The sequence below is a fragment of the Triturus cristatus genome, chromosome 7 (genome assembly GCF_964204655.1).
Source record: "Triturus cristatus chromosome 7, aTriCri1.1, whole genome shotgun sequence".
Taxonomy (NCBI): Eukaryota; Metazoa; Chordata; class Amphibia; order Caudata; family Salamandridae; genus Triturus; species Triturus cristatus.
This window is the reverse complement of record NC_140590.1, coordinates 129,777,009-129,801,848: the sequence shown is the minus strand read 5'-3', so window position 1 is coordinate 129,801,848 and position 24,840 is coordinate 129,777,009. Positions and strand designations below refer to the sequence as shown.

Here is a 24,840-nt window from a genome sequence, read left to right as displayed (position 1 = left end):
TTGTTAATGTAACATCCTGTTCTCACTCGGTCAAGATAAATTAATACGGTGCTTAACATTCAACACCAGTTACAATGGACTCTATGCGAAAGCTGATAACTACAGCCTGCACTTTGGTAAGGAAGAGCAGTTGGTATTGCCCGCCAACAGGTCCAATTTTGGAGAACTGAGCTTACTGTTTACATTTAAGAGGCCTGTAAGGTGGTGAAAACGGATGTTACCTATTTAAATTGATTTTCCTGCCCCATGGGCCTGCGAGGTGGTGAAAACGGATGTTACCTATTTAAATTGATTTTCCTGCGCCATGTTTTTGTCTTTCTCGCTGGTTTTCTGCATCTTCCAACAAATTTCTCTGCCTTTCTGCCATTATCAGGCGCTATTCTTGTTTGTTTTCCTCTCTGCCTGGTTGTCCGTTTTTTTTTTCTCTCTCTCTATTCTTTCTGGTCTCTGGTACTTTCCCCCTCTCTGTGTTATCAGCAAATGTATGTAAATCAATAAACGCCCTTAAATACTATGAGGCCGTAGGGAGCTGTGACTTCCCTAGTCCCATCTCCCACCAGGGTTGTGGGAGGATGTGGCTTAACGGCTAGAGCGGCCGACTTTTAATGCGGGGAACCCCATTTGAGTCTGGCAGGTGGCCCAAACAGTCTGTGATTCTTGGCAAATCAATTATTCTCCCCGTGCCTAAAAAAATGAATGTCAGTCTATGATGCAACTGGTGCTCATGTAAAGCGCTCTGATACCGTCGGGTCGAGTTTGCGCTATATAAAACTGCAACAAAAAAATAAAATGATATAAAGCTAAGTTTATTGAAGCCATGAAACCTGGGTGGCGTTTTCATTCCTGTATGGCGGTCTGCTTCAGGCGGTCACGATATTCTGACCTCGTGGTGTGGGCGGAGCACGGCTGTCTGTCACCTGCCACCCATCAGCCAGGATACATTTTATCAGCTTCCTTTTTCAGATATAAATGCGCGTTTCTGCCTCTCACGCACGAAAAAACATAGCTAAAAGCTCGCATTAGCATATTTCATCTCTTCCTTTGTTAGCTCTCTGAGTTAAGCAAGTCAAGGATGCTAACATAAAAACACAGGGGCAGATTTACATGCCCCTTGCGCCACTTTTGCGTCACTTTTAACATGGGAAAAGTGACACAAAAGTTGCGCAAGGTGCTTGTACATCGGCCCCCCAGTACCCAGAAACAACGAGCAAACCGGTAGACTGCGCCGTATGTGTGAATTCCGTCGCCCAGGCCCACGTAAATGAAAACCTTTGCTATTTAAAAGGAAATACACTCACCACCTTTCAGGTGGGCATGGTAATGATTTGAAATAAAGTCACAATTATAATGTGCACTAATTAAACCTACATTTATTTTGACCGCTGCAGCACACGTCACGGTTTCATCACAGTGAATGACAGCGCCTGCAGCCGTCGCGTCATCGGACGGACGCGGATAACAGACAAGCCTGCTAGACCTTCACTTCCCGGCTCCTCAGTGGCGGCGGCCTATATAATTTATTTTGGGACACTGACACTACTGTAGCGACTGACAGTAGTGTCAGTGAGTGTCCACCACAAATAAATGATAAAGGCCGCCGCCATGGGCCACAAGTGCCGCACGCCGCCGCCCCCAAAATAGTGCCGCCTGGGGCGGACCGCCCCCACCGCCCCCCCCTAGCTACGCCACTGCCTACCTGCTCATCCCACCCGGGCTGGTACAGTTTTGGTGGGACGGTTTTCGTCCTCATCCTCTGTAGTCTTGCTGTGCTATTAATCGACAGAGCCAGTACTTCTTAGTAGTGTTGTAAAACTAGTGATGACCAGTACAAGCACTTCCCAGAAGTGCTGCCACACCCCTGATGGACAGTGCTGGCACTTTTCTGCAGTACTATCATAGTAATAATTGACATTACCAGCACTTTTCAGTAGTTCGGTCAAACTGGTGAAGACTAGTACAAGCACTTCTCAGAAGTGCTGCCACACCCCTAATGGACAGTGCTGGCAATTTTCTGCAGTACTATCATAGTAATAATTGACATTACCAGCACTTTTCAGTAGTGCTGTCAAACTGGTGAAGACTAGTACAAGCACTTCTCAGAAGTGCTGCCACACCCCTAATGGACAGTGCTGACACTTTTCTGCAGTACTATCATAGTAATAATTGACATTACCAGCACTTATCAGTAGTGCTGTCAAACTAGTGATGACCAGTACTAGTAGTTCTCAGAAGTGCTGCCACACCCCTGATGGACAGTGCTAGCACTTTTCTGCAGTGCTACACTGGCAGTAATCGGCATTACCAGCACTTCTCAGTGATGCTGGCAAACTAGTGATGAACAGTACAAGCACTTCTCAGCAGGTCTGTCATACAAGTAATCAATAGTATTGGTTAATTGCAGCTGAGGGGCCATATTTAGTAATACACAGTCCCAGCCCTTCTCAGCAGGCCTGCCACAGTGCAAGCACTTCTCAGCGGTGCTGTCCAGCTAGCATTGAACAGCATCAGCAGCTCTCATCAGTGCTGTCTATCTAGCAACAATGGCTCTGCTGTTTCTTAGCCAGACAAGTATTCCTGAGGTTTCTAAGTTAGTTAGTGCAATTATCCTGGGCGTGGTACTTGAATATCAGCACAAACATATCTTTTGACCATAATATTGTAGTCCAAATATTGGAAGTTCAAAAATATCGACATAATTTTGATGGTATTTATTAGTTTTTTTTTGTTTTTGTTAAAAATGAATGTTTAAATGCTCTTTAGAAAAATATGGTGGTATAGGACATATTATTACCTTTACTAGTGTACTTTTTAATGTTTATTAACATATTCCTAATTGAATTATTGTTTTGATATTTGCTATTTTTTGTTATGCTATATATTTTTGGGTTCTTAACGTTTATGTTTTCTGTGGGTTATTTGGAGGTTTAGAGTGTGTAGTAGGAGTTTAAATACATAAATATATTATTATATTGGTATTATTTATTTCCGGTTCTAAATCTGTTAACTTACTGCTATGACATAGGAACATCTGATAACAAAACTCGTTACCCACTGTTGTGATGTCATAAAGGCCTTCCAGACCAGGTGACAGGGCTCTCCGAGAGCCTGCCAGCTTAGCGCTGCTTGTCTGCTTGGTCAGATAGCAGAAAGCGCAGCTGCAAGAGGGGGGAGGAAGGTAGGCAAGGCTCTGGCGGGATGGCAGCAAGGTATTTTTGTATATTTTTTAACCTTTGGGACAGGGATAAATAACAGACACCAAGTCATGTATGTCTCCCCCATTCCTCCTCTGCCATTGCACAGCAGTTAATAGCATTGTAAGGCAATTTGGGGACCATACATAACATAAAATTATAGATGGGCCATATGTGATTTCCAGAGAGGTTTATCACCTCAGGGTTTTGAGTGACATCATAGACAACTCAAGCTTTGCTCTTGTCTGTTTGTTATTCTAGATTTACAAGAGCGACCCTTGTGTCCCTGTGAACCGGGTAAGTACAATGTACTGCAAAACAACGTTCACAAGGAACTCATTCGAAAAAAATTTCAATTACATACAATCTCAATGATTGCTTTTGAATTAATCTCATACCAGTAAGTCAAGAAAAAGGAATAGATTTTTTTTTAACCAAAGACAAATCAATGATAAACACAGTAAGTCTACACAAAACCCTTTTAAACTACTGAAGTCTACCAAGCCTCAGCCGAGGTCTTTATTTAATAATCACTTTTTTATATCACATATAAAAACACATTTTATATATACACAAAACCTCTCTTTCTTACATTCACAGTGAATGGTGAGCCCCAGTGAAACAAACCATAACCTTATACAATGTGACAAGACAAAAAAAGATTTGTGGAAGGTTATTGGAAAAAATTATAAGGACAGTTTATATACAATGTACAGTGATTCAGTCAAGGCTGTCTCTTATTTTGTTGTCGACGGCGTTTCGACCCACTTTTAAATACCGGGTCTCATCAGGACTGTATTTCTGGGGGCTGAGAGAGAAGAAAGAAGGGAAAATAACAGTTTAACACATACAATCGTCCGTATAGGATCCAGTATGTTTAGAGATGTGGCGGATGAAAGTTACATCCAAACTTGGGTTCTTTTCTATCCTCCAAGAGTAGGGGTCAATTATTGCACCGGATATTTAAGGAGATTTAGAGTGCTGTTTCAACACTTATGTTCAGTATCAGAAGAAAGGATGAAAACTCATATGATCAGTAATGATTCTGTTGTATATTCAATGAGGCAGTGCTCACCCATTCGTGGCACCTTGGTCGATGCGTGTTCTTTCACGCAAAGCTCGTAGCCGAATTAAGATTAATTCGGCCACGAGCACTGTCCATCAGGGGTGTGGCAGCACTTCTGGGAAGTGCTTGTACTGGTCATCACTAGTTTTTGTAATTAAATTGTAAGAAATGTGATACATTTAAAGAGGGTGATTATATTGTAAATATTTTATATTAATGTATGTAGTCTTATTATTTTGGTTATTTTTTTAGGTTGTTTAATAATTCATTTATTTTACTATGGATGATATCAAGGGTGTTTTCTATTTTTTAAAGAAATAATATTTATTCCAACACTGCCCTTTTCTAAAATGTAGATAATATTTTTACATCCCCGCTCCATGAACATTTATATAACTGACTCATATTCGTTCTACTGGAATTTGAATAGTGAATGTCACCCCCATGTATTTATTATTTCCAGTCTGCGTTACACTGGAGTTAAATAGTTTGAATAGTAAATCTCATTCCTTTATACTATTTACTTTCTCCAATGTTTGTTGGACTCGAGTTAGAATATTAAATCTCACCCATTTCATTTATGATCTTTCCTAATTTTACTTGGATTTGAGTTTGAATAGGTAATCTTACCCTTTTGATTAATGTACTTTCCCCAATGTTTGTGAGACTGGAGTTAGAGTAGTAAGTCTCACTCTCGCTACTGTACACACTTTCTGCAATTATTGTAATAAGAGAGTTGGAATACTAAATCTCACTCCTTTTCGGTTATTCATGTTCCCCGATTTTACTTTGGTTGGAGTTAGAATAGCAAATCCCATTCCTTGATTTATGTACTTTCCATGATGTTTGTAGTACTGGGGTTAGAATAGTAATCCTCTCCCCCTTTATTTATGCATTGTCCCACATGTTAGTTGTATTGGAGTTAGAACGGTACATCACATCCATCTTTTAATGAACATTCCAAAATGTTTGTAAGACAACTATAACTCATGCCCTAAAGTGCCTATAACTCATGCTACCAGCCATGCACAGTGTTGTCATCAATGATGTAATCTCAGATGTTGCAGTGATGTTATCAATGATGTCATAGAACATGTCATGAGTGCTATAAAATATGCTGTCATCAGCAGGGCATGGCAAGTGCGTGAGTTATAGTTACTTTAGGGATAGGGTTCCCTGGAAAGCACTCACAGTAACACGCTTCATCTGACCCAAGGTGAGGTAGAGTGCACCTTAGGGTGTGAGTTCTGGTTTCGGCTGTCAAAGCGTTTGCTTGAGAGCCACAATACGTTGGCAAACTGTAATGGTGGGTTTAATGCACAATATATTGCGTTGCACTGGCACCTGATATGAGCTCATTGTACTACTGTGAAGGAGCGTTATATATGCTAAAACCAAACCTTACTCATCACTAGCTCTCCAGATGGGGTGCGTTTATCGTCCATGGGAGTATGAACCTACGTCCAGTCTCCTGCAATAAAAGCCACTGGATATGAGCAAACCTATGTATTCATTTATTTATTTAGAGGTTAAGTTAATTAGTAGCGACTTAATATACAAATAAAGTATGCATTAATTTATTGAAAATGTATTAGGAATTTGGAGCAATATATAATTCATGCTGTAAAATGGAGGCTCTGCTCTGATGGTCAATTTGGAACATGGAGTGGGGATTCATTTTTGGCAAAGAAAGTTGTGGAAGTAATTTATAAAAATTACCTTATCTTGAATTATACTAGTTTACTGGGCTCGAGGCTTTATAGAGTACACAGATTTGAAATGTACAGCCGACGAGTGATTTAATTACTAAGTTTATATAAAAAAAGACAGTCATCACCTTCATCCCTCAAACTGAATAATCATCATGGGAAACTTCTAACGGCCACCACGAAAAACAGTACTGTACAGGTATATGAAGAATGAAATGTTACTACTTTTTAGGATATGAAAGTATCCATGGAGAGTCCTCAAATCATGATGCAGGGAGTAGGCATGATGATGAGAGATGAACTTCTCTTTCCTTCCAAAGACAAAACTGCAAAAGAATAAGCCAGTCCTCACTGTCCAAGATATATTACAAATATAGTGTGGATATTAGTCCCACAGCAAAGATTCTCAATAGACACTGGAAAGTTATCCAAGGAGATCACAGAAAATGAGATCTAGTAGGAACTAGAACAAATATCACCTATAGGGAGCCCACCCATAAGGGGCAGGTTGGTCAGAAGTCCCCTTATGTGTGAAAATGAGAGGCTTATAGGAGAACTAGGATGACTTAATACACAGACTCAGTTCTTCAAATGTTTAGAATCCAGGCCTTTAAATAAAGTACAAATAGTAAAAAGTTACAAGATACAGTAAAAGAGACAAAAACACAGCAAAGGGATTGCCTGTAACTCAAACTATACCTGTTATATTTTATACCTATGTCAAAAGTATCACTTTTCCGTAGGAAAAGAGGATGCGGGAACATTCAAGAGTAATACAAAGAGACAATGAAAACTATTGATTGCCCAACACTTTGGAGTATCAAGAATATATTTATAGAATAATGACACACAGCAAGTTCCTTTGGTGGCAGTTTTACAAATGTATCAAAAGTTGGATATTCCATCCAATCATATTTCTAAGTCTACGATACACTCTTGCACATTATAAATGTGATAGATATTCTACTAAAGTCTGCTGTTATTTTTTAAATACTGTGGGCCCGATTCACAGAACTAACTTAAGACAAAATCCTAAACTTACTACCATTTTCGTATTCACAGAAGGCACTTACTCATTTTTTCTCAGTTTAGGAGTCCTAAAGTTAGGACTCCTAACTTTACTACTACTAAACTGAGAAAAATCCTAATTTTAAGGCTTTCGGTATTCACAGAAGGCATTTAGGAGTCCTAAAGTTAGGAGTCCTAACTTTACTACTACTAAATTGAGAAAAATCCTAATTTTAAGACTTTCGGTATTCACAGAATGCATTTAGGAGTCCTAAAGTTAGGAGTCCTAACTATACTACTACTAAACTGAGAAAATTCCTAATTTTAAGACTTTCGGTATTCACAGAAGGCATTTAGGAGTCCTAAAGTTAGGACTCCTAACTTCTGTGAATACCGAAATGAGTAAGTGCCTTCTGTGAATACCAAAATGAGTAAGTGCCTTCTGTGAATACCAAAATGGTAGTAAGTTTAGGATTTTGTCTTAAGTTAGTTCTGTGAATCGGGCCCTGTGTTTTGTGGTAGTAATTGTTATACTAATGATATGCTATAATTTTTGAATCTCAATATGAAGATTGTTGTCTATGTTTTTAAACTTTACATTTTAAGTATAGAAAATCAATGCATTGGCCTATGACATTTTCTCCACAATATTTTTGTATTGCAGTATTTTCATAGTCAAAATTCCATATATTTAATATAAATCAACATTAAAAGTTTTTAATACTAACTGGAAATTACTGATGATTTCCCTTTGCATACATCTTTGTATTCCATCGTAGTGTGACAGAGGCTGGACCATAGTGGTGACATTATACTACCCTTCATAGAGTACACCTGAGGAGTCCATCAAAGTGTGACACAGATCAGTCCATGGTTATAGCATTATACAACCCGTCATGGTATACCGTCAGAGGCTTACTTCATTAGTGAAAGATGAGGATTCCAAGGAATGGTCAACACCACACAGACATCTGTCTGTGGGTCCTCGAGGGGCAGTAATGGTGCAATCCATCGATACCAGAAAGCACTAAATATGATCAGGTCTGATATGTACTTGAGCTTGAAGGGTTCACCCTGGAGTGGAACTTGTTTAAATCATCTGTGTGTGATTTGAGAAGCTCAGTATGAACACTGGAATGGAGTAGGCATTGATAAAAGGTATTTGCATAATTGATACATGATGTCACTGAGTCCCCTCCATCCCCGAGAAAGATCGTAACGACAGGCAAAATTTGTTTTAGGATCTACATATGAATCCCATTCCCTGTGACTCCTGTTCAATTAGCTCTATCGTGGATAGGACAACCCCCAGAGATAAGGGACAGTAGCGTCTCAATGCAAACTTAGTTGATCACATCTGTGGCCTCCCTCTCAAAATAATCACTTCTGCATTGTTTGGATTTCATTAAAATCATCCTGAGCACTCGAATCTCAATAGCCAACAAGCACAGAGCGAAGCTGTGTAATGCTGTGGATTGCTTTATCGGTTTTAAAAATGGCTCTGTATGTGCTAGCATAAAAAGCAGAAATGAAAAAACACAAATTGAATTAGTACAGTACTAGTTTTACGTAGGAGTGAAATAGGAACAGCAGAGTAATATTTACTTACCAAATAGCACCAAAATTAAAAAAAATCCAATAAGGGAAACCAGAGATATTAGTTTTTAAAGTTTTAAGTAGGAATAGCGCCAAGGACCCCAAAGTGCCAATACTAGTCAATGGTCACGGTAGACCAGGAAATATGCACATTTTGACACTGACCGTGATGCAGCCTGAGGTGGATTCACCAATAAGGTTCGTCTTGGTCAAAGATTTTCCCTTCGGATTTCAGTCCTTTAAGTCCCAATCTACCACAAGAGTACACTTTTAAAGCCCCCTAGGACCTAAGGGGAGGCACTTAAGAGACTCGCAAGGTGTCAGTGAGAGGCTAAACAGCAGGGTGTAATCCAGGTCCTATTGCCACTAGTCAGCTGGGCAGTGCAGGAAAAGGCCTCGTGTAGCGTATTGTTTCCCTGCAGCTTTAACAGGAGGTCAGCCTTCTAGGGGGTCAGCCTTATGACTATCGGATCCAACTTCTGTGTCCTGGCTACAAGAGGGAGAGCAGGTCCAGTCTTATAGGCTCTTCTCAGGTCTCAGACAGCAGGTTCAGTTCTCTTTTGATATTCCACAAGTCCAGGTGTGATCTGAAGTGGGTGATTGGAGGTGCAACACTTGTGTCTGGCATGAGCTACACGGTGGGAATGACTCCTGGACATGCCCTATCCAATGCCGTAAATGTTCCTAGGGACAACCCTACCACTTTGGACATTTTCAATATGGTGAAAGTCCTCTGCCACACTTAACTTGGGCTCTCAGGGGTAGGGAGTGGGGAGCATACGTTGAGAATCCTAGTTTCCTCCCATCTCTAACACTAAAGTCCAATTTGTGGCAATCGCAGTACGCCCAATAAACCAATAGACAGATGTCTGGTAAAACAAAGCAGTATTTTCCAGCAACTAGACAGTGTTTGTCGTTCTGTTCTCGCCTTTCAAAGTGTGCTCCAGGTGTTTTATGTAACAACCCACCATTCCTGTCAAGCAGGATTTGACATTATAATGCCAAAAAGGATGACCAAACCCACACCTTGAATATTCTGTCATGTTCACAGGGGCCATCTCTGCCAATTCAGGTCAGCATATTCTTTGGCTCCTGAGAGGCATTGCACACCCATGCATGCATACTCACATGCTAATTACTAGCTGGCTGAAGTAGGAGGGCAAATGAAAATGGGACTACAGATGCCTTAGATACTGAAAAGGTAACTTTATAAAAGTACCTTTTCCTCGATATTTATCAAAAAATTGGACTACCACAATGAATTGAATTTTATTTACTATTAGAAATAGTTGTTTAATTATTTTTGTAGCTATTTCTTAACTGAAATTAGCAGTATAAAATGTAATAATTTAGCCCAATGTTTTCCTTCGGAAGAGCCTGCCATGTTACAATGAAAATAGATTTGACATTTTTTTCCTCAGGAGACACTGATAACATTTCTTTAGAATCGACCTAGACTTAGGAAAGCTTCTTTGTGTTTTTTTAGAAATATAATTAAAATAAGAAAGACTGAATGAATAAATTGAGGTGTGTTCTGGCCTTACCCATGCTGTATGCATTGAGGACATAGAATTGAATTTTCTACCCAAGTTTTTTTGGGATCTTCCCATGGGTTTATTTGTTGGGGACATTGGGTATTTTGGTGATATGACGGTGACCAGCAGACCATTTGACCGGGATATTAATTTTGTCACTGAGGAGTGTTTTAACCTTCTCATGGGTGCAGAAAATTTGAGCATTCATTTGTGTTTTGAAGCTGAGGTGTTTTATGGAGTTTATTTGTAGGTGGGTTGTGCTTTGCAGTTGAGCTATTTTTAGCATTCATTTAGGAATGATCTTGGCTTCCATTGTGTTGGGTTTTGTAGCTATGTAATGAGTCATGTTTTGAGTTATTTCAAGGCCTTTTCCTAGGTGCATTTGTTGCCATTGAAGAAGGCTTTTAAGAGCGCCTTGGCCCTGTCCCCAAGATTAAAGTGCCTGAGCCCCAGAGCTTGCCTCGGGTGCTAGTCTGATACAGGGTTCAGGCCAATTGCAGGTGGTGGCAGGTTTGATGTTTCATCAGCCTTAAATAATGGAAGTTGCTGTTGTGCCAGGAGTTGATGGTGTTTGAAAGTTTTTGCTGAGTGGAAGGTGCTGTCTGAGGGTGGAAACGCATGTAGACGATGAGGTGGGTTCACAAGATGCTGGTTTTGTATCTGTGGCCAGTCTGGGAATGTGATTGTCATCTCCAAGCGGAGCAATAGAGGTTTCTGAGGAATGGGCTGGTGTTGTGTCAGCCCTGAGATTTGCACCAAGTAACCTTTAAAGATATTGTTAAATAAAGAGAAGTGTGGGTACACCAACACACTTGAAAGACCTGTCTGACTGGGGCAGTGTCAGCAACAGTCCCTGGCTGGCTCCACATCTGCTTGGTACATTTTGGGGTCAAAGCTTAAAGGGTTTCTGTCCATTTCCTGTTAAATAAGTTAAATGACTTTTGAAAGACGCATCGTGGCTAGTAGTGGGTTGATCACCCGACCCTTTATTATATAAAACATACATTGGCAATAAAATAACAGCAAGTGTCCGCAGACTAATCCGGTTATAGTGTTACCGGTCTGGAAGTCATGTGAAATCACGATCATTTAAACCCCGTTTCCGGGTAGCACGCTCAGCTCGAGGTGACTTGATAGTAATGGCTACCCCTAGACAATGGCATGTTCATCGTGGAATTGTTCATTATTTAAAGGCGACGCATTTAAAAACAAGCAATATCACACTGGAAAGAGAGAGGTTAGTGATGGTCACGTGCATCCCTGTGAACTAATGAGAGGATGAAATAGCAGAAGGGCTGCTCCTGTGTCTCAGCGACAGAGTGCGGCTGCCCGCGGCGCAGTCAGTGGGCCCTGTAAGAGGGCAGCCCCCTAATGCTGCATTAGATCTACAATTAATGTTTACCATCAATAACACACCTGACTCGGTGTCCAAACTTCAAGCTACCATGCTGCACATCCGTAATTGGATGAACAGCATCCATTTAAAACTTAATCCGGACAAGACTGAACTTATTCTGACAGGGGGTATGCATACCCATGGAGCTACCACTTCTGGTCAGCTGAGCTGGGTTCCCTCCAACTCCATTCCCCTCCACCAAGAGTCTTGGGGGGATAATCAATTGTGACGGCACCATGAAAACTCAAATTGGATTAGTAATCTCGACTTGCTTCTTTTCAGCTATGGGAAATAAGTAAGATCAGCAGACTCCTCACTAGGAAAGCATTGATACAGGTTGTTTTGGACATAGATATATCGCACACAGACTATGCCAACTCCCTTTACTTTGGCATACCACTGTATCTAACTAACAGGCTGCAACTGGTGCAGAACCAGGCTGCTAGGCGGATTTTCCAGCTGCCTAGATGACAACACCTCAACCCTCTCGTGAGGAAGTTGCATTGGCTTCCCATTCCACAGCGATGCACCTTCAAACTTGGTTGCCTCATTTTTAAGTCCCTGCATGGCACGAGTCTAAAATGTATCTATAGCCTTATTCAGAGGCATATACCAACCCGCAACCTGCGCTCAGCCAACATGAACTTTCTGGTCACTCCCTCCTATAAACTGAAGAGACAGGGCGGATGTAGGTTTTCAGTGCTGGCACCTAGATTCTGGAACACCCTTCCACTAGACATCAGATCCTGCACTGACCTTTTGAGATTCAGAAGACTTCTCAAGACATGGTTATTCACTCAGGCATATGACTAAATCAATAAGGGCTCCGGCATTTTCTAGATCAGCGCCAAGAAACCAATTGTGTATAAGCACTCTATAAGACATTTTAACAAAACATAACATAGGTACATCCCTGCCAACCAGCTGCCAGGATCCCCCTTTCCTCGGGAGTCCCACCTATGTCCGGCGCCTCTATGGCATCATTTCCAGTGCGCAGTGGACTGGGGACAGGTATTTATACCTGCCTCCACCCATTGCCCAGCCTCCTTGTTCCCCGCTGGACATGCTGTGTGCACCGGGTAAGCTTGAGAGTATGGGGATGAGATCAAAATGTCTCAGCGGCCTTCTAGCCAGGAGGGTTGCGTTAGTTTGTTATGCCAGAAAGTGTGTTGTGGCTCCAATAGTGCCAAGAAATTTGGGTTTGGAGCACATATGCTGACAATTGCAGAGCACAGACTGCACTCCTGTCGTAGAAGGTGCAGGTAAATATGCTCATATAATTTACTCCAGGTCCTCACAATCCAAAAACATTGGCATCTTTTGAGGCACCTGGGAAACCTGCAACAAAAGCTGGATATGGGCCTTTTTGCTTGGTGGGGTCACCAGCCTGGTAACACAGCATGGGAAGAGCGCAGTCAGACAGATGAGTGGTGCAGGCAAGAAGGACATGAGATGTAGCAGGACATTTGGAGTACCCTTAGGGGACCTCAGGACCCACCCCTTTGCGATTAGATCCACCTTCGTCTTGGTTTGGCGGGGAGGTAGACCTTGCGTCCTAGGACGGCATGACTAAGCTCAAATTTGATAGTTGTCCTATGTTTCAGATGGGTGAGAGCGATAGGTCAAGGTGCTAGTTCAGGAGGGTGCGGGGGTACCATCGGCCACACGACTCCACCCTGCCCTCGTCCAATGACCCTCTTCAGGGGGTTCATAATTCACTTGCTGGCGCAGCAGTTGGTTATCAGTTTGAACCCTCATATTTGGGACGCGCCAAGTCGAGGGTGGGTGAACAATGGCTTAATCACCCCAAATGTAAATATGTATCCTTGCACATGGGGCACAACGGATTACACCACACAGATCAGTGGTTTCCAAGAGAGCAGTAGGTCTTTTATGCTCTTGGGGTCCTATCACCTGTTGGCACTGCGCTCCCATACAATTGGAAGTCAGTGGATAGAGATAAGGGTGTGGGTTGGCCCCAAGCAATAACTTGCAGGGTAAACGAGCCTGTGGTTAAAGAACAGAACAGCAGTTCCCAACATCCGGGGAGGCCATCGCACTCATACAGTAGGGTAAATAAGCCATGTACAAGCCCACCAAGCAGGAGGACATGGTTCGACCCAATTCCAAACCAATAGAAGGGCTTGGTAAATTAGGCATGGCCTCTTTTGTGCAAGCACCACCCTCTACCCCGATAGGGACAGGACACACCTATCAGCGGTAGATACGGAAATGGTCCAGCTAGAAAGACTTCAACAGCAGGTTGCGGGAAGATATGGAGCCTGCAATGTCGTGAAGGGTACTAAAGCTGTGGTTAAAGAAGAGAACAGTAGATCCCCCTTCCGGGGAGGCCATCACATTCTGACAGAAAGGGAAATAAAGCCATGGACAAGCCCACCAAGCGGGAGGGCAGGGTGCAACCCAAATACAATATAAAATAAGAAGGGCTAGGTAAAATTAGGCGTGGCATCTGTTGTGTAACACACATGGTACCCCGACGGGGAAGGGGCACACCTGTCGGAAGAAAATAAGGAAATGGTCTACCTAGAAGGACTATCGGCAGGTTGCAGGTGGTTATAGAGCATGGCGGAGGCCCCGGATATGACGGTGGCCACATCCTGGGCATTGGCAGAGTTACAGGGAGATACGGTGGCTGAGTGGTACAAAGGGGTACCCTTTCAGGAGCACAGAGTGGTGCCTTATGCCAAACCCCAGGAGCCTTTACGGCAGGACCCTGGATGAAAACGTTGACGTCCCGCTAGTCCTTCGGGCGGTTGTAAGCCTGAGCAACCGGGGGCTGGCCTTCCAACGCTTCGCCCCTAAAAGACGTGAGTAAAGTTCTGGACTGGTGGTCCCCATATAAATAGGTGCACCAATTGGGTTGGCCACATGACAGTTTGGCTCATCAGGTGGGCAGGGCAGATTAGGTTAGCCCTTGGATCCCCCGTAAATTAACCCACCATGTTGGCACACTTCTTGTATGAAATGAACCTGTAGCAAACAGTTTGCCAACAAAAACTGTGTGGACTGATTATTTTGTGCTGCGTGACCGATCACTGCTAAGCGGGGTGGGGGGGGGGGGGGGCGGTTCCGATATCGGCACTACGCTTCATGCATGCCTTGTACTCAGTGAGTGAATTTCGCAACAGATCGTTACATGCTCGCTTTGGGTCACTCAATGAATTCTGTGATGATCGAGCGCTTTCTGCATCTGCCGCACTGAATGAATTCTGCATGAAGCGCTTTATACGTGCGTTGGGCCCAATGAATGAATTATGCGATGGAGCGCTTTATGCGTGCCTTAGTCTCTGAATTAATTCTGCGATTCAGCGCTACATGCGCGCTTTGGGTTCACTCAATGAATTTTGCGAAGGAGCGTCAGGTGCGCGAGGGGCTCGCTGAATGAATTCTGGACTGGAGCACCTCAAGCGCACATTGGGGTCCCGTCATTATTTCTGGGATGAACCACTGCAAAGGAGCTCCTCATACACGCATGGGGCTCATTGAATGAATTCTAGGACGGAGCGCTTTCTTGCGGCTTTAGGCCTCACAGCACTTCCTGCGCCCCTTGGCATCGCTGAATGAATTCTGCGACAGAGCGCTTCATGCGCGCGTTGTGTTCACTGAATGAATTCTACGACGGAGAATGAATTCTGTGAGGGAGCACTTCAAGCGAGCATTGGGTTCACTGAATGCAATCTGAGATGAAGCTCTTTATGCGGGCACAGGGTTCACCGAATGAATGATTAGATGAAGTGATTTATGCGTGTGTTGGACGCGCTGAAGTCATTCTGCGAATCGCAGTATGAAGCGGTCGATCGCAGACTGCGACCGACCGCTTCGCTTCATACGCGCATTGAGCTCGCTGAATGGATTCTGAGAGATTTCGCGCATCATGCTCACTTAAAGAATTACAAGATAGGGTGCTTTTGTGCGCGCCTTCGGCTCCCTGACGGAATTCTGAGATGGAGCTCTTAATGCTCGCAAAATAAATGCATCCACGGAGCGCTTCTTGCGCGTCTTCAGTTCACTAAAAGAATTCTGCGAAGGAGCGCTCCCTGTGCATGTTGGATTCAGTGGATTTATTCTTGGGCTCAGTAAATAAGTTGTGCGACACAGCGCTTTATGCGCTTCTCCTTGGGCTCACAGCGCTTCATGCGCGCATTTGGCTCACTGAATGCATTCTGAGATGGAGCGCTTCATGCGCGCCTTGTACCCACAGCGCTTCGACGCGTGTGGGGCACACTGAATGAATTCCCGCGTTGGGGGGCAGGAGCGAGGTCCGGCGTCGCCGCAGCAGCAGTGTGTGCCCTGCATCCCGGATGGATGCCGCCCTCTCCAGCGGGCCAGATTACCGTTCAAGGTTGGAGCAGCCGCCTTCCCTCCACCGACTTCTAATTACAGCGCTCTCCCGTCAGCCATTATATGGGGCAGGTTGGTGATAAGGACAGGGCACGGACAGGAGCACACGGGGCATGGGTGACATTTCAGGAACAACGCGCAGGCCGCCGGGTTTGCGCTCAGAGCGGATGGTACGCTTCCGCCGAGCGCATCGGTATTCTGCAAGAGTCGCCTGGCGCCATGCACCGGTGAGGGGACAGGGGCATGAGCGCGGCAGAGTCAAGAGAGCGCAGAGGGGGGGGGGGGGGGCACAGCCATGCCACTCTCTCCAGCCTCCACGACACTGCCTCCTCCCACCACATCCACATCATCTCTCCGCTCCTCTTCCAGAAAGCCAGCTCTGTCCTTCGGCCTGTTGTCTCCTTCGCACATCACCAGCTCGCATCTGTCTCCTCTGAAAGGAAAAACGCATTTTCACATTCCCGTGTAAATCCCAGTGTCCTGTGCTTGCGCCAGAGGCTGGCAAGTGCCTTAGCCCGGGGCGTGAGAGGTGAAAGACTCCTGTCCTCGTTTAACACTCAGGCTCTAAAGTCTATGGACAACAGAACAGTGTGTGCAGAGGACAGGCGGGCAACTAGAGCCAAATTTCGGGGGGGGCTGAAAAAGATTTCGGGGGGGGCTAAGTCTTCCAGCCATATGCAGAGTGGCTGTAAGAAGGGGCGAAAACGCAACAAAAGCCTCATTAACGTGTAAAGGGTCTTTTAAAGACCCGTGAACTTCGTGAAGTACTCAGGTGCGGCTGTAATTAGACGGACGCCAGCCCGCGAGACTGTCTCAGCCGGGCTGACACACATGAGAGGGGGGGGGGGGGGCTGAAGCCCGGTGAGCCCAATGGGTGTTGCGCGCCTGGCAGAGGAGGAAGGCTCCCACCCACCGCGGCTAGCCTTCCCTAGGCACATAGATTCCAGTGTCAGTGTCCAGAGGAGGAAAGCTCTCAACCACTTAAGCCTCCGTGGCTAGAAGTGAAAGGCTCTGTTCTCCCCAGACACATAGATTCCAGTGTCTGTGTCCAGAAGCGAAAGGCTCTCACCCGCATTAGCCTCCGTGGCTAGAGGTGAAAGGCTCTGCGCTCCCTAGACACATAGATTCCAGTGTCTGTGTCCAGAGGTGAAAGGCTCTCTCACCCAATTTAGTCTCTGTGGCTAGAGGTGAAAGGCTATGCTTTCCCTAGACACATGGATTGCTGTGCCTGTGTCCAGTGTTGAAAGGCTCTCACCCTTGTTAACACAGATGCCACTGTACAGGGCTTAATGCTTAGAGGCTCTCACCCCTCTTTAACCTCTAAGCCCTGTGGTGTAGCGTTGAAATGATCTGCTCTCCCTAGACACTTAGATTCCTGTGTCTATGTCCAGAGGTTAAAGGCTCTCACCCACTTTAGCCTCTGTGGCTAGAGGTGAAAGGCTCTGCTCTCCCTAGACACATAGATTCCAGTGTCTGTGTCCAGAGGTTAAAGGCTCCTACCCACAATAGCCTCCGTGGCTAGAAGTGAAAGGCTCTGCTGTCCCTAGACACATAGATTTCAGTGTCTGTGTCCAGAAGCGAAAGGCTCTCACCCGCTTTAGTCTCCGTTGCTAGAGGTGAAAGGCTCTGCACTCCCTAGACACATAGATTCCAGTGTCTGTGTCCAGAGGTGGAAAGCTCTCACCCACTTAAGCCTCTGTGGCTAGAAGTGAAAGGCTCTGCTCTCCCTAGACACATATATTCCAGTGTCTGTGTCCAGAAGCGAAAGGCTCTCACCCGCTTTAGTCTCCGTGGCTAGAGGTGAAAGGCTCTGCGCTCCCTAGACACATAGATTCCAGTGTCTGTGTCTAGAGGTGAAAGGCACTCATCCGCTTTAGTCTCCGTGGCTAGAGGTGAAAGACTCTGCACTGCCTAGACACATAGATTCCAGTGTCTGTGTCCATAGGTGAAAGGCTCTCACTCACTTTAGCCTCCGTGGCTAGAGGTGAAAGGCTATGCTTTCCCTAGACACATGGATTTCAGTGCCTGTGTCCAGAGTTGAAAGGTTTTCACCCTTGTTACCACAGATGCCACTGTACAGGGCTTAATGCTTAGAGTCTCTCACCCCTCTTTAACCTCTAGGACCTGTATTTTCTCCCAGCTCTGTGTCTTTGGCCTGGAGGCAAAAGGCTCTCATACTCATGGTATCCCAACTATGTGTCTTTGGCCTAGAGGTGAAAGGCTCTGATCCTCATTATCTCTCTCAGCTCTGTGGCCTAGAGGTGAAGGGCTCTTATTGTCATTATTTTCTAACTCTGTCTTTGGCCTATAGGTGACAGGTTCTCTTTTTCTGCCAGCTCTGTGTCTGTGGCCTAGAGGTGAAAGGCTCTCATTCTCATTATCTCCCAGCTCTGTGTCTGTGCCCTAAGAGGCAAAAGGCTCTCATACTCATTATCTCTCTCAGCTCTGTGTCTGTGGCCTATGGGTGAAGGGCTCTCACCATCATTATCTCCCAGCTCTGTGCCTTTGGCCTAGAGGTGAAAGGCTCTCATACTCATTATCTCCCAGCTCTGTGCCTTTGGCCTAGAGGTGAAAGGCTCTCATACTCATTATCTCCCAGCTCTGTGTCTGTGGCCTAGAGGTGAAAGGCTCTCATACTCATTATCTCCCAGCTCTGTGTCTTTGGCCTAGAGGTGAAAGGCTCTGATCCTCATTATCTCTCTCAGTTCTGTGTTTTTGGCCTAGAGGCAAAAGGCTTTCATCTTCATTATCTCCTAGATCTGTGTCTGTGGCCTAGAGGTGAAAGGCTGTGATCCTCATGATCTCTCTCAGCTCTGTGGCCTAGAAGTGACAGGCTCTCATCCCCATTATCTCCCAGCTCTGTGGTTGTGGGCCAGAGGTGAAAGGCTCTCATCCTCATTATCTCCCAGCTCTTTGACTGCGGCCTAGAGGCGTAAGGCTCTCATACTCATTATTTCCCAGCTCTGTGTCTGTGGCCTGGAGGTGAAAGGCTTTCATCCTCGTTAGCTCCCAGCTCTGTGCCTTTGGCCTAGAGGTGAAAGGCTCTCATACTCATTATCTTAAATATTCAAGTCCTCAGGTCCTGGGGCCAGATGTGAAAGACTGTCATTTACCTTAACCCAATTTCCTAGTGCCAGAGGCGAAAAAGTGAAGGGGCTCAATGACCTTAGCCCGAGGTGCTAGTGACTGTGGATGAAGGCAAAAGGCTACTTCCCTCTTTAACCCTCAGGCTTGAGTCTCCGTGGTTAAATATGAGTGGCTTTCGCTCTTTCACACCTTATCCTACAGGTCCGCTTGGCAGTGGTCCCATCTTAGACCTCGGGCCCTAGTCTGTGGCTGGAGGTGAAAGACTTCTAGTGCCACCTTGATCACCATGTCCAATTGTGTTTGGCCTAGACGCAAACTGATACTAGTACCTTAGCCTGCAGCTCTATCTGTGACCAGGGTGAAAGGCTACTTTCCATTTTAACGCTCACATCTGAGGGTCAATGGCAATGGTTGCTCGCCCTACCCTGCTGGCCTTAGTGTCTATGGTAGTGGTGAAAGGCTCCCTCCCACCTTTGCTTCTAGCTCTAATTGTCTCTGACCAAGGATGAAAGGTTGATACTGAGACCATGACATTTAGGACCAATGGTATCAGTCCTAGAGGTGAATACCTGCCACTGGGACCTTACCCTCCAGGTCTGGCCTAGGAATGTATAACGCCCACTAGGCCCATAACCTTTAGGTACTAGTGTATGCTAAGATGTGAAAGGCGCCGTCCTCCTTTAGTCCCTGGGTCCTTGTGCCCGTGGCCTTGAGGTGAGAGTCTCCCTCCTACGGCAGCCTCCATGCACTACTGTGTGTCTTAGAGGTCTAAGGCTCCCACTAGAACCTTAGCCTTAAGATCCATGTATTTGTGGCTAAGAGGTGAAAGGCTCCCTTTCACTTCAGCCCTCGGATCCGATTGGCTGGGCCTAGGGGTGATTTGCTCTCGGTACGTCCTTAGCCTTCATTCCCTGGTGTGTGCAGCAAAGCAATGAAAACTCCCACTGGGACCTTACCTGTCAAGTGGTAGTGTATGTGGGTAAGTAGTGAAAGGCTCACTCTTTAGTGCTTTGGCCCGGGAAACATCTTTTACCCTGCATGTGTTACTCCGCATGCCATTACCACACATTTTTAACAGCGCAAAATCTTTTACAATGCAGGGCTTTACACCGCAAACTATTACAACAGATTCCCCAAAGTAACGCCCTGTGGAGTTAGAATAGTAAGTTGCGTTGTAATGGGGAATGCATTGTAATGGATTGCCTTGTAAAGCTCTGCGTTGTAAAATATTTTGTGGTGTAAAAACGCAGGGTAATGGCACGCAGAGAAAAAGTGTGCGGGGTAAAGTGTCCTCTTCCCTTGGCCCTATTATCCCTTAGCTTAGAGATGAAAGATTGCCACAAGCACTTAGCTTCCTGGCGCAATTGTGTGATGCATAGAGATGAAAAGCTCCCACTAGGACTCAGTTCTCATCGGCCAAGGCCTAGATGTGAAAGGCTCCTACTAGGATCTTAGCCCTCTGGCCCTAGTGTCTGTGTCCTACAGGAGAAATGTCCCTACTAGACCCTTAGCCCACATGCTCTAACATTTGAAAGGCTCCCTCCTACTTCAGCTCCTAACTCCTAGTGTCTGTGGCCTAGAGGTGAAAGTTCCTAGCTAGACCCTTAGCCCTCATGTTCTAGCATGTGAAAGGCTCTCTCTTAGTTCACCTCCTAACTCCTAGCGTACGTAGCCTAGAGAGGGCACTTGTGTCTGTGGAAGAGGTGAAAGGTCCCTACTAGACCCTAGCCCTCAGGTTTGAGCATGTGAAAGGCTCCCTCCTACTTCAGACCCTAGCTCCTAGTGTCTGTAGCCTAGGGAGGGCACTAGTGTCTGTGGAAGAGGTGAAAGGTCCCTACTAGACCCTAGCCCTTAGGTTTGAGCATGTGAAAGGCTCCCTCCTACTTCAGACCCCAGCTCCTAGTGTCTGTAGCCTAGAGAGGGCACTAGTGTCTGTGGAAGAGGTGAAAGGTACCTACTAGACCCTAGCCCTCAGGTTCTAGCATGTGAAAGGCTCCCTCCTACTTCAGATCCTAGCTCCTAGTGTCTGTAGCCTAGGGAGGGCACTCGTGTCTGTGGAAGAGGTGAAAGGTACCTACTAGACCCTAGCCCTCAGGTTCTAGCATGTGAAAGGCTCCCTCCTACTTCAGATCCTAGCTCCTAGTGTCTGTAGCCTAGAGAGGGCACTAGTGTCTGTGGCCTAGAGGTGAAAGGCTCAGCCCCCATGAGAACCCTGAGGTTAGCTGGCATCCCCTGCTCACAAGCGCTTCTTTGCAGTTGGCGCTCAATAACTTTCCTCTAATGGAGGTTCCTTGACGCTCTCTGTGAACCGCTTTCTGGTATTTGTGATGGCAGGTTCCTTAATGAGCTAAAGGGAATATAAAAAACACATTTGCTGAAATTATAAACTGCACTCTTGAGTTAAGTAATTCGAATTACTTAAATTGAACATTTTTTAGATAAGTAAAGTATTTATCACTCGAGAAATGGGATTTGTAAAATTGCTAATTAAATTTAATGAACTCATTTAAGTCATCGTAATTACTGGAAGTGCGCGTGGAGATTGTCACCCTACAAGTAATGTTTTTCCGCTGGAAGGCTGATTCCTCTGTTTCAGGGGTTCTGACAAGTGCACTGACAACCACAGGAAACCCCCGCCCCCCCAAAAAAATATACGTTTTCTAGGTTCTTGATTCTTTTGAGGAATATTTTGGTTTTTGTTCATCTATTTGCTTGTGTTGTTCTGGCGAAATTGTGTTACTGGCTATACACAAATATTGCTTATGTGTGAGTAAATACTGCCCTGTTCTCATCCTCGGGGCACTTTTAGCATGAGACCGCCAGGGGGACTACTGTTGCTGCTCTTTCGGGGGTGTGTCTTAAAGGTGTACACACACAATGTTATAATCCATTTACATATGTAAGTATAGGTTATGTCTATAGCGCAAACCAAGCCAAAAGATGGATGAGCGTTGTACATGGTCAAAGGCAAGCATAAAATCAAGTAACGAGCGATTGGGGAGGCAGCTGGGGTTTTGGATGGTTAATGCATGAATGGTTAATGGTGTACAGTTCTTTATAGACATGAGACGTCCACTCTTTCCTAAATTGGAGCAGCTTGCGGGCGGTCCTTGTTTCAGAACGTGGGTGCATGAATTGAAAAGGCACTGTGTCTTGATATTTTGTTTTTATACATCTTAGACCACATTCTGATGGTGCCCTGGCAGTGAGCGTGCCGAGAACCACTGGAGATGGTGAGCTTGTCTGCAAGGTAAGAAGAGGTGCCGGCTATGAAGATTGTGGCAGCAGTGAAAAGAATCAATGGAATTCCAGAAGGATGGAAGTGATGTGATCATATTTCTTCAGGCCCTGGATGAGATGGGTCTGTGGCATGTAGGATGCCCTTAAGCAGTGCCAGCGTGGCAACTGGGAGGTGGTGGACTAGGGTATTACAACCATCCTGATGTGAGACTAAGGCTTGTGCAGAGTTTCGGAAGTTGCTTTCTGGAAGAAACTATTTGACTTCCTTGAGATGAGAGAGCTATTATCAGGCTGTCTTTGTTTTTTCGGCAGTGTGTTCCTTGAGTGCGAGGTTGGTGTCCAGGGTGATTCCAAGTGACTTAGCATAAGGTGAAAGTTGACACATATATTTCTATACAAAATAAGAGACAAGGAAACCCTAAAGGTCAGACGGGACCAAGGGTAGACAGGTATTTTTAAGCAACAATGGCCCCATTCACATAGAGTAGGTATAATATCACAATTACTACAATAAGAAATTGGAGTTAAACAAGTGATCAATGCAAAAGATAAATAATACTTTTAATTATAATTAGGAACAATTAATAAACAATTCGGTGAGTGAGCTAGCCGTGATGAGGTAAAAAGGAAATCAGCCGATTTCCTTAACCCAGGCTGGTGACTTTAAAAAGTGACTTTTTGGTGAAAGATTGCAGATACAAAAAAGTCAGATCAGCATCTCATACTCAACAATCGAATGTAAAATACAATATAGAGTTTAGAGACGTAAGTCGACGACGTTTCGATCCCCATGAAAATAGTGGGATCTCTTCAGGAGAAAGCGATGACAAGAATGCCTGGGAAGTTAGCGTGATAGCGATTGAGGGGTGACCTGAGGCCGTAAGCGGCGGAGGCGCGAAGGCGCGCAGACCGAAATCGGTCGCAATACAAAAATCCAGAAGTCCGTGGCGGGTAGGGCAAAAGCGTCAATTAGTACGCAATGGAGTCCTCCAAGGGGAGAAGAGTTGGGTCCCAGCCGGGATCAGAGTTAACGAGGGGAGAGGCCTTGGAATCTGAGGACGGAGCCTTCAATACACGGAGAACGGGCCACAAGCTTCAGTGAGCAGCAAGGGTCGCAGCTCACCTGACGAGAGATCCCAAAGGCTGCTCCAATTTAGGAAATAGTTGACGTCTTATGTCTATAAAGAACAGACCATTGTTGCTTAAAAATACATATATTTCTATGTCTATGATTTGGTGGGACTGGTTAAGATGCGTGGATAAACTCATGCTCAAATAAGGGTTTGTGCATGAGATATCTGGGTGATAGCTGAAACATACTAATCTTTACACTGAGGATCAACCTTGGCCCTCCTTCGCACTGCAACCAGTGTGTGTGTGAACAGTGAATACCTGCAGGCTTCAGCCTCAAAGGCTCTCTGTGGCCCTTGACTGCAACAAGGGCCCACAGAGGCAGGTGGGACTACTAGACAAAAGGAAATTCAGATCATGAACCACCAAGATACACTACCAGAGTACTGTGGATGAAATATTATCATACAAACAGATCATGGCCAATATATTGGGCACCAGAATTGTGAAGGTAAGTATATGTATGTAGGTATAGGTGTACTGTACTTAAATCCACATATATGTACCTTAACAATATATTCTTAGCATCACAACATTTTGGTTCTCAATATTTGGATTTTGTTTCCTGATCTTTCTGTTGTTGATATTCTGATAAACAACCACAGCCAAACCAAGGTGGATTTCTATCCAGGACCACACATTTGACCTCTTAACCTCTTGAGTGCCCATGACGAGCTGGTCTCGTCATGGGCCGCGGTTGCGCTGTGCCCATGACGAGACCAGCTCGTCATAAACCCCGCCCGCTAATGCAACGGCCGGCACAGGGCGGGGAAAGGGGCAGGCACTCAAGGGGTTAAGGGGCCCCCTTTGGCAACTAAAAATCTCTAACGTGTTCTATAGTAATAGGAACAGAGCTATGGAGTGTGTCGGCATCATGGGCTCCAGCACTAACCACAAATATCGTGATAAAAACTGCTATTTGCAATGCGCAGGGAAACTGGGATATTTTGACCATGACTTTCAGGAACCAAGATACAGAATCCTATCTCCAAGATACAGAATGTTATCCTTTCCTAGTGGCCCCTCTTCATATCTACAACTTTGTTCAGGTCAGGGAACCCATGGACACCTGAAAAACTTGATAGCAATAACAGAATGTAATCTGGCATTGAGAGCTAATTTATTTCTTGGCATTATTTCCACACCCATGATGGTGCAGCAGCAAATAGAGAAAGGACAGGGAACCATTTTCCAAGAGCCTCATCTCCCGTAACCTCACTTGAGGCTTGTTCCCTTCACCACTGCATCTTCACTTAACCTCCCCTTATCGCTGACTTCTGCATCTGCCTCTGGGGCTGACATTGCCGTAGGCTGACGTGAGCCCATCCACGCTCATAAGACTCCAAAGCTGCCACTCAGATGTTTCCAAGCATTTGTAAATGCTGACTTGGTGCTTAGAGAAAAGGTAGTCGGGGACACCGGACATAAAAGTGTGGACCTGTGTTGCTTTCCGTAGAAATATAAATTTGCTGTGATCACTACATAATGCATCATCTAATGCATAGCTGGCAGATTTTAA

The 24,840-nt window shown here is 45.1% G+C and overlaps 1 protein-coding gene across 3 annotated transcripts in view; it reads right to left on the bottom strand.

Annotated features, from left to right (window-relative positions):
- The window catches only part of IGLON5 (IgLON family member 5), a 1,048,688-nt gene that overhangs the window by 383,316 nt on the left and 640,532 nt on the right, over nucleotides 1-24,840 (bottom strand). Inside the window, exon 1 of one of the 3 annotated variants that reach the window (XM_085615812.1) lies at nucleotides 825-856. The exons of the other annotated variants lie outside the window; for them this stretch is intronic. Within the exon in view, the coding sequence (XP_085471938.1) occupies nucleotides 825-841 (17 nt within the window). The 5' untranslated portion in view covers nucleotides 842-856. Of the gene's footprint in view, nucleotides 1-824; nucleotides 857-24,840 lie in introns of those variants that run through there. 3 annotated transcript variants of the gene reach the window in all.